Below are 11,218 nucleotides of genomic sequence, written 5' to 3'. Positions count from 1 at the left end.
GAGTAGTGGATCAACCAACTACACAGAGGATTCCAAGGTGGCAAACACAAACCAAGACAGGAAAAAATGGACAGTGAAAACAACATTCAAAAGCCGTACGGCCAAACGCAAATCTGAGGTAGAACGCTAGTAGTTCGTCTTGCCTTCACAGCGGCTGGAGTGAAAAGAAAGCTGACCACAGGTCACACGAGAGCAGAGAGGATGGTGGAGGGAGGAAATGGAACAAGGAGGAAGGGACAGAAGCAGTGAAGTAGAGGCCAGGACAGAAGGGTAGATAGGAAGACGAGGTCCCTCTTGTCCTGCCATCATTATCACTTTTTGCCATCCATCTTCAATGCTGGCATGGTTGGAGTAGTTCTTCAGGATCTGATGAGCTAGAGAACTGCATTGAGCTCCAGTGTTTACTTTAGCGTGGTTTCAATGGCTGGATGCCCTTCCTCACACCAGGAATGCAAACTCTCTCAAGGTGGTGCCATGAGAAAATGCATCCGGTATACTCTGTAAAATGATTGGTGATCAGAAGGGCACCTAATGGTAGAAATCAGGTCAAATGACATACAAATACCAGTCTATATGAACAGTAGCTCTCAATAAGAAATGACTCAGATTGTCACAATCTGTCCAATGCATGTCAGCATGGAAAGAGGACATTGGAATGATGATGATGATACATGCACACACACATACACATTCATATACTCATACACACACATATATGATTGCACATATACACAGAAACACACATGTATGATGGGCATTCTCACAGTTTCTATTTGCTAAATTTCTCACACAAAACATTGAAGAACCTGAGGTTATAGCTGAAGGCTCTTGCTCCAGGTGGCATGCTATAGGATCAACCATGTGGTCGCAATGCAAACTTCTTCACTTCGCAACTATACCTACATCCACTTGTTGCATGTGATATATTCTTAATTGCTTATAAATTCATTCATTTCATTTTAGTGATTTTCCTTAGTTATTGTTTTGTTGATTAGTTTTATATTTATTTTTTTAGATTTTCAATCTTTAGTTCATTTTATTTATTTAATTTTTTTTCTTTCTTCTTTCTTTTGTGTGTGTGATGACGGTTTGACAACAATATGACAAATTAGTTAAAACTGTAACAGATATCACTCTAGATTGAACTATCAAGTTGAGTAAAAAGTAAGCAACATTTTGGACTATGAAGAATTTGTACCAGATTTTTGCAGAGTTTTGAATTTTTTTAATATTTTTTTTTTTGCAATTGTCTGCTAACACAGACATAGACTGCCCAAATTCATCAATAAATTAACATTGATACATTTTTCACCATTGTTACAATCATCTGAAATGGAACTATCAAAGAACGGTATTCAAGCAATTTTGCTATTGAACTTAAATAAAGATGTAAAGCAGCTGAAACTGCTCATGATATCAACGAAACATTTGGTCAGGAAATGACCAGTGAGTGGTCAGCTCGAAAATGGTTTAAATGATTTCACAGTGGAGACCTGAGCCTTGAAGATCGTGAGCATAGTGGATGCCCATCTGTCATCAATGACAGTCAATTAAAGACCATAATTGAGAAAGATCTATGTAAAATCACTCAAGAACTGGCAAAAGAACTTCAAGTTTGTATGCAATCGGAAAATCAAAAAAGCGCTCAACAAATGGTTACCACATGATTTGAATGAAAATCAGAAAATGTGCAGATATGAAATTTGCTCGTTGCTTCTTCTCTATAACCAGACTGATCCATTTCCTGACTGTATTGTAACTTGCGATGAAAAGTGGATTCTGTACAATAATAAAAAATGTTCTTCGCAGTGACTGGACCAAAATGAAGCACTGAAAACCTTCCTTAAACCTGATCTCTTCAAAAAGAAGGTTATAGTGACTGTTTGGTGATGTACTGCTGAGTTCAAATCCTGCTGGGTGCAGTAAAATGATGTACCATTCAAGTTCTGGGGCTACCAACACAATTGACTGTTTTCTCTCTGAGAAATTTCTGACCGTGCATCAATGTTTGAAACCATTATTATAGAAGGAAAACATTTTCAGATTTTTGTTTTCATATTTTCTGAAGAATTTATAATTTTGTTTTGAATAGTTTAGTTTTCTTAGTTATCAAATGTCAAGCAGGCAGAAATGCAAAAGCTAGGATAGAACTCATGAATGCTATTATCCCTTATGTCATGAACAATTAGTATATCTTTTGAAAATATTCAGGTGGATATTTGAGATGGCTGGAAGAAGTTTAACAAGATTTAGAACCAGTTTTGTGCTTTTTTTAAAAATTCTTAATGTTCCTTCTTTTGTTTTGTTTTGGTTTTGTTTGTTTTGTTTATTTTTATTTTCTTCTTTTTCAGCTTTACATCCATTTATCAAACTTACCATCCAACAGCAATGACCTTACTGAAAAGTTTATGATTTACTGTATACTGACTTCAGGTATATAAACATAGATATATCCCTCTGATATAACACTGATATCTCATTTATATTATAATATTACACTTGTTAAAGCAGCGAGCTGGCAGAATCGGGCAAAATGCTTTGTGGTGTTTCATCTGCCTTTACATTCTGAGTTCAAAATCCACCGAGGTCAACTTTGCCTTTCATCCTATTGGGGATTGATAAGATAAGTACCAGTTGAGCACTAGGGTCAATGTACTCCCTACCCCGAAATTGCTGGCCTTGTTCCAAAATTTGAAACCAATATTACTTGTTAAATAGCAGTGTCTATTATGTTATGCTGTACATTAACATAAGAATTAACACAGCTCTATCACATAGGCAAATTATTTCACAGTCGTGTTTTCCTGCTATTTACCAGGCACAGTTTTATAGTTACTCATCCTTTCAATCATCCCCTTAGAAATTTTACAACAAACAAACTTAAAACCATACCCATCATCTCCCTTCACACCAGCAATAACTTAGCTGTTTATCTTTCTGAGGTCAATAAAATACAGGAGCAATAGGATGATGGACTGGCAGAATATTATCATTTATCTTTTACTCATTTCCCTCATTAGACTGGAGTTATGCTAGGGTACCACATCAAAGAACTTTTTGTTGAATAAATTGACCCCAGTACCTATTTTTTAAAGCCTGGTATTTATTTTATCAGTCTCTTTTGCTGAACTGCTAAATTATGGGCATGTAAACACACCAGCACCAGTTGTCAAATGGCAACCGTGGGTGACACAAACCCAGAGTCAAAGAGAAAGACACACACACACACACACACATGTAATGGGCTTCTTTTATTTTCCATCTACAAAATCTACTTACAAGGCTATAATAGAAGACACTACTTGCCCAATGTGCCATGCAGTGGGACTGAACCCAGAACCATATGGATAGGAAACAAACTTTTTACCACACAGCCATGTCTGCGTTCTTTTAGATAATTTTCCCTTTCTTTTTTTAGAGATACATTATTATCTGTCGGGGTTGATAGTATCATTTGGTCAAGTGACAGAATTGATAAAATACTGGTCAAAATGCCTTATAGATCATTAGATATCTTTACATTCTGAATTCAAAGTTCTAAGTTCAAAGGCCTCTTTCTGTTCTTCTGGAGTTGATAAAATAAAGGTCTTAGATGACTTGCAAAGGCTAAGAGCCTCTTTCTCCAAACCAAACCAATAGAAATGAGTTTTAAAATGACTCAGACTGTCACAATCTAAACAGTACTAAATAGTGATTTAATTCACTGTTTTTTCCCAGTCAAAAATATATACTTTGATGCTTATATTAGAAAATATGATTTCAGTAGTCTAAGGCAGCAAGCTGGTAGAATCATGTGTTGGATAAAATACTAAGTGGCATTTCTTCCGTTTCTACATTCTGAGTTCAAATTCTGTCATGGTTCGATAAAATAAGTACCAATGATCCCTGTGGTTGGTGTAATAGATTTACCCCCTTCTCCTAAACACTGTTGGCTCAGTGCCAAAATTTGAAAGAATTATTATTCAGTAGTCTTATTTTTATTGTGAGCTTTCACTGCACTACTGAGTAGAGCTCTGTGTATCTTGGATATGTACTGTGATTTGTTTTGGTGGTGTTATTTTTACTGTACCAAAAATGCTTTATGTAAGATGTGAGCAGTGCCAAGCAGTGCTATTTTCTGCATGTTACATATAAGTCCTGGATTTTGGGCTACATATTTGTCTGTATGTTTTTTGATCATGCCCAAAGCACCTATTATTAAAGAGATTATTTTTGCTTTCTTGCTCCACAGTCATGTTATCTCTATTCCTAATATATGTATTTCCACAGTTTCTCCATTTCTTTTAGAGATACAATGTCATCTTCTAGATTAGCAGATATTTTCTTTTCTTGGTGGTCCTTGACAACAGTATCTAGTCATATGTATTGGCATATCATAGAGCATGGTTGATTATTATTATTATTAGTTTTTCTTCTTTTAGTTTTGTTTCCATCTTATGCTGAGTGTCTTCCTGACTCCTAGGGCAAAGAAATTCACTAAATACATTGATAAGTCATTAAAGTAAACACACTAGATTGTTCATTTTCAAAATGAAATGAAGTTATGTGAAAAAAAAAATTTTTTTAATTAATAATAAATAAAAAATAAGATAAAATAAAAAATTAAAATATATGGGTAGCAATTGTTCTCACATTGACACTGCTCTTCTCAATACATGTGACATACCAGTTAAAACAATCTTTTGCACTTCTTGCAGGGATGGTAAGCCAGGGATCATTCTGCAGTTGAGCACTGGAATTGATGTGATCAGCTAGCCCCTTCCCTCAAAATTTCAGGCCTTGTGCCTATAGTAGAAAGGATTATTATTATTATTTTGATTATTGCTAAGATGTTGAGCTGGGAGAATTATTATCATGCCAGACAAAATGCTTGGTGGTATTTCGTCCATATTTACATTCAGAGTTCAAATTCTGCTAAGGTCAACTTTGTATCTCATCCATTTGAGGGTTGATAAAATAAATACCAGTTACACACTAAGATCAATGTAATCAACTGTCCTCCTCCTGCCAAAATTCAGGTCATGTTCCTATAATAGAAAGGATATTATTATCATCATCATTATTATTATTATTATTATTTTATGTTTGACTTTTGTTTTGCATTTGTACAAGTTGGATCCAAGTCTCACCCAGAGACCTCAAGAGACAACAAGTTAGAAGTTCATGTAGGTGTTATGCCTAGGGTACCATATATTTGGATTTGTACATAGTGTTGTTCTAGAGAATGTTTAAGAAACCATAAGAAAATTATGTGTTTGCTTTAAAATTTGAGATCACATAGACAGTATTTTACGTAGGATATGGGCAGTTCCCATGAGCACTATCTTTTGAACTTCAGCCATTTTGGGGTTTCCTGGTATCTGAGCTAGGTAGTAATCAGCCTGTTTCGCTGTCATTCCCAGGGCACCTATGACAATAGGTATTGTTTTCGTCTTCAGATTCCACATTTTGCTAATTTCTATTTCAAGATCTTTATATTTGCTCAGTTTTTGGTAGGTCTTGACAGATACGTTTATATCAATTGGGACAGTCATATCAATGAGGAGGCATGATTATCAATGAGGAGGCATGAATATCAATGAGGAGGCATGATTATTATTATTATTATTATTATTATTATTATTATTATTATTATTATTATTATTTAGTGAGAGAGCTGTGCATGCCATCAAAGTAACACTGGGGCACAAATATACATAGCCCGGTATACCCATCATGGCTACCTGTCTGATAAGGGTACACCAGACACATGCATCACAACCATATGTGCACAACATAGTGATCTCATATCAAGATAAACAGCTCATGACCTTGCAGGTGGTACCCAGTTAGAATTCTCTTCTGGTGAAGTAGCCCATCCCGCTCAAAAGGTCCCTGAATAAGGTTTGTTTAAGGATGTTGAACAAAACACCCATATTTCCAGAGATGAATTATTCAAACCCCAAAGAATTCCTCTCAACACATGGCTATGATGCTCCCCCACTACTTCTGCTCGTGATCAGAGATGCACATATCGTCAGCCACCAAGGGACATGCTCAACTAGTTATGGTCAAACAACTGACAAGCAAATCTGTGGTATTAAACAGAATATTTGCTGTAGTCCATCTTTTATACCAAGACAAACAATGTACATGATAACACTTCCAATCAATTAAGACCAGAAGCCATGAGAGCCACTGCCTGGTACTGCATCCGGGCATTTATTATTATTATTATCATTATTATTATTATTATTTGTGCAAGATTGGTGGATTGGCAGAATCATAAGAGAGTAGCACAGAAAGGCCTTGCAGTATTCAGGGTCAATAAGCAGTTTATGGTATCAACTAAACTGCTTCATTCAAAAATTTCTAGCGTTGGGCCTAAATTAAAAATTATTATGAATATAATGGAATGGCAGAATTGTCAGCTAGTTGGACAAAAGGTCTTGTAGTATTCGATCACAGCCTTTTACATTCTATATTCAAACTTTGCCTCTTCTCCCTTGGAATTCTATAAACTATCATACTAGTTCAAAATTCAGCTGAGGCCAACTTTGCCTTTCATTCTTTCAGGGGTCGATAAAACGTGTACCAGTTGAACAAAGACGTTGATTTAATTGACTTAGCTCTCCGACTAATCTGCTGACTTTGTGTCATAACTTAAACCGTTATTATTATTATTAAAGTGTGCCTATAGTAGAAAGGATTTTTGTTGTTGTTATGATGGATTGGCAGAATTTTTAGGTTTGTATGGGAACTACAATTTTTGCTTATTGATACTTATTACAAAACCCTTAAAGAGGATTTTGTGAAGCCCCAGTTAGGAATCACTAATATTAATGACTGAAATAACATTTTTATGAAAGCCAGATGGCAGTGCTTGGTTCCTAGTTAAGAAGATCAGAAGAATTTTTTTGCAGTATAAAGCCCATAGGTACATCTATGATTCTAAGCAGAGGTCAATAAAGTTATGAAAGTTTAAATCGAATGGTCATAATATCATTGTATTTTCAATCAAGAGAGTTTGAAATTTCTTCATTCTCTTCTTAATTAGTTTACTAATACATTAAACTGTTATAATTCTAATTAAAAAGCCATCAATAATTTGACATAGATATCATAGGAACGAATCAGTTTAATCATCAATCTTTGTTACTTTTAATCAAATATTCAGTCATAAACTACTATAGAATATTTTCTGTAATGGTTTTTGTTCAGCAGCCTCGATTTTTACAATCCTGTGAATAATAATAATAATATTTTACAAGCTTAAAGCTTATAAGCAATCATCATGCAATAACTAAAGAAAATAGTTTAATAATGGGGCATGCAAGATAACCTACTTTTGCCCATCAAGGGCTTATTTGCCCCATTATTAGATTATTTTCTTTAGTCACTGCATGGTGATTACTTATAAGCTTTAAGCTTTTAAAATACTATTATTATTATTTAAAAAACTATGGAATATATTATATTTACTTTGAGCATTATCATGTGATTGTCATCTTTGATAAAAGAAATGTTATCCATTTTCAGTTACCATAGCATTGTTCGTTTGGGCTTTATTAATGATTGAGCTATTTTTCGTACAACGCAACTTTAACAAAGGCCTTAAAGAAAGAGGTAGGTCACTCTCTTCATTTATTAGTAAATCTTTAATTTGATAATTATTGTAACAAAAATTTTATTTAATGTATTTGTTTTTTAACCAAACTAAAAACAGTATTTAGTGTCTACTTTAATTATTGTTCTGCAACTCTCAGGTAAAAAAAAAATTGGTTGTTTACTGCTTTTTTTTTTTTTACCTGTAACTTAAATAGTCTTCGCTTTCTGAAAGTTGTGTTTAGTGTTACTTTTTTTGTTTGTATTTTGTGAGGAGAAACATTTAATACTATAGTCTGGTGATCCTTCATCAGCAAAGAGTTGATCTCTTTCATGCTTACGTTAGTTTATAGCTATAATATATATATATATTTATATAAGGGCATTACTACAGAATAATGCCACACAACAGACTTCCCAAATAAACACATTTTAGTACCGAATGCGAGGAAAGCAACCCAAGTTTTTTTTTTTAATGTTGGTTTCTTTTGAGGGTTGCTTTCCTCGCATTCAGTACTAAAATGTGTTGATTTGGGAAGTCTGTTGTGTGGCATTATTCTGTAGTAATGCCCTTATATAAATATAAACGAATAATTATATTCTTGGGAATAGAAATTTCCCTTATGAATTTTTTTACACACTAGCTTCCTGATAAAATTCTTGTAAAAGATTTTTATCTTATTTTGAATTTATTAATCAAATATATATATATATATATATATACACACACACACACACACTTAGTCTCAAAATATCGTCATTGATCATCACCTGATCTCTAACACCTGTAACAAGTGTTTCAAGACCATTTCCTCTGCAAAAGCAAGGATTAGCCATGTGGGTCTCATGTCAGTTGTCTTTTCCATTTTGCCCACCCGTCTTTATCAACTGCCTTGTCCTCATTTCCTCCTCCACATCTTCAGCTAAGTCCTTCTCAGTCTTCCTTTTCTTCTATTTCCTTATACATTCGTTTTCATTCCTCATCTCACCCAGTCACTTTCATCCTTTCTTAACACCAATGGCCACCCATCTCATCCCATTTCTCCCTTCACAACATACAACACTGGCTCTTTTTCCCATCATTATCTGTAATTCATTGTCTTCCTCTCTTTCTTTCTCTCTTCCCCCTCTCTCTCTCTCTCTCTCTCTCTCTCTCTCTCTCTCTCTCTCTCTCTCAGACACACACAAGCAACAGTTCTCTACTCATTTATTCTTATTTTCATTCTCTCTAATCCTGAACATCATTCATATGATATTATTTGAATGGTTGTTGACATAACCTTCAGATGACAATGACATCCAAGCCTTCTGATGATGCTGATGGTGGTTATCATCATCAATATTAGGATCAGTGACATTAGCAGAAGCCTCTTTTCAGCTTGTTCTTTATTTTACTCTTCTTCCACTTCACCATCATCATCATCATTAAATTCATGTTTGTTTTCATATTGTCATGTATTATGTGACAACTCTTCTTGAGTTATCACTTCAGTTGCAATGTGCTTTGTTAAACATTATTAAAAAGAGTTGGTCTCACCTCTTAAAACTGTAGAGGTTTCTTGAATGGTTTTTTGAACACTATTGTATTTTTTGATAGTTCTATCAGAGTAGGAAGGGCAGAATCCAAGACTTTTCAGGGCTTCTGAGACTAGTAAGAAAGGAAGAAGAAAGAAAGTTATTTTCAGACTGGAAACTTAACCTGAATGCTTGCAACACAGTAAGCCAGTGGACTCTGTTAAGGTACCTACGGGCTATTTAGTAGTGTTAAACTGAGAACAGGAATGGTCCTTCCTATATAGTTTCTATATATCAAATTCCACTCACAAAGCATCAGTCAGCCCAAGGCTATGGCAGAAGACACTCACACAAGGTGTCATGCTATGGGATTTAACCCAAAACTATGTAATTATGATGCTAACTTCTTAACTGCACAGTCATGCCTTTATCTATTATAAGTCATGTTGCTTATAGTGGAGACTTTAGGTTTGCAATTATGATCAATGAAACTATAAAGGAAGGTGATTTGTCCCTACATAACTAACTACTGGTATATATATATATATATATATATATATATATATATATATAATACGAAAAGTGGTGAGCTGGCAGAAGTATTAGCACGCTGGGAATAATGCTTAGCGCTATTTCATGTCTTTACGTTCTGAGTTCAAATTCTGCCGAGGTCAATTTTGCCTTTCATCCTTTCAGGGTCGATAAATTAAGTACCAGTTGCATACTGGGGTTGATCAAATCGACTGGCCCCCTCCCCCAAAATTTCGAGCCTTATGCCTAGAGTAGAAAAGTATATATATAATACGATCTTCAAATGTTGGGCCTCATGGAGGCAATGACAGATGACCAAGACATTTAGTGATATGCTGTGCTTGAGAAGACCTGTCAAGCCAAGTGAAATTGTAGTTGTGGCCAATGTCAGTGTCATGTAACTGATACCCATGCTGGTGGCACATAAAATCTCCCATGCTGGTTGCAGATAAAAAGCGCCCATTACACTCTTGGAGTGGTTGGCATCGAGGTCATCCAGCCATAGAAAAACCATGTCAAATCAAACTGGAACTTGATGCAGCTCTCTGGCTTACCAGTTCCAGTCAAACCACCTAGCAGACACTAAATGATGATGATGAAGATGATGATGATATATATATATGTGTATGTATGACATGGCTCAATAACTATAGCTGGAGGACTGACATGTCTCAGAGAGAGCTGGTAGATTATGACTTGACTCTTCTGATACTGAAACATCAGCTGCCCAGAGAATACATGTTGATAGTAACGCAATTTTGTTCTTATTTTTCCTTTGTTTCAGTGAAGGCAACACTAAGAAGGAGTTCTGTCTACAGTTTAAACAAATCTGGACTGATATCCTATGTTTGATATCAGATTATATTCATATATGCACATCCATGTTTGTATAGCTCTCCCACTACGTCTCTGTCTTTCTGTCAACTTATTTACTTGTATTTGTGAATGTGTATGTGTTTGTCTAACTCCACATTTGATTTTCTTTTGCAAGAAAATAAACTAGCTATAGACAGGGCATAACAATTGAAAACTGAGCCAGGATCCTGGAGTTGTGTGATATGAATGGGTTTTGGTCTGATCTCAAAATTGGATTTTACTTTGTTCTAACTAGTAACAAAAAAAGATGAAAATGCAAAGTAATTGATTGTGTGCCCAAAGGCACACAAATATACTCCATCATGAATTTGCAATTGGTGAATTCAAACTGTACAGTTAGAACATACAGGGAGGAACATTCACAGAATGATGGAATAAAAGTGAAGAGCTTATTTAAATATAGCTTTCTTCAAATTGAGAAAATTTACTATATTTAATAACTCAGTCAGTTCCGTTGGTGGAAAACGACTCAAGCTTGGAAGCAGCCACAATAAGTGCTACATTATATGAAATTATATGAAATTATATGAAAGCTTAGTAGAAGTGAAGAGAATAAAGTAGCAACTTAGCTTAGGTAGGAGAATATGAGAAGGTAGCAGATTGTTAATGATCTGCATCAAGAGAATAAGAAGCATGAAATGTTCTGAACTAAAATACTTAGACTATATATATATATATATATATATAATCTAAACAAGAGGACAAAAGAACT

General features: G+C 34.8%; 1 protein-coding gene across 5 annotated transcripts in view; it reads left to right on the top strand.

The window, feature by feature from the left end:
• The window catches only part of LOC106878077 (uncharacterized), a 70,279-nt gene that overhangs the window by 48,232 nt on the left and 10,829 nt on the right, over positions 1–11,218 (top strand). For 4 of the 5 annotated variants that reach the window (XR_008263484.1, XM_052965708.1, XM_052965712.1 and 1 more), the window contains 2 exons: positions 2,352–2,433; positions 7,519–7,605. Coding sequence is in view for 4 of the 5 variants with exons in the window: in XM_052965708.1 (XP_052821668.1) it covers positions 2,352–2,433; positions 7,519–7,605 (169 nt within the window). In the remaining variant the exon portion in view is untranslated. Of the gene's footprint in view, positions 1–2,351; positions 2,434–7,518; positions 7,606–10,414; positions 10,643–11,218 lie in introns of those variants that run through there. The other variant, XM_052965705.1, reaches the window with a different exon arrangement.

This window comes from Octopus bimaculoides, chromosome 1, assembly GCF_001194135.2.
Source record: "Octopus bimaculoides isolate UCB-OBI-ISO-001 chromosome 1, ASM119413v2, whole genome shotgun sequence".
NCBI classification, from domain to species: domain Eukaryota; kingdom Metazoa; phylum Mollusca; class Cephalopoda; order Octopoda; family Octopodidae; genus Octopus; species Octopus bimaculoides.
The sequence above is the reverse complement of the archived record's forward strand: the minus strand, read 5'-3'. Positions and strand labels throughout refer to the sequence as shown.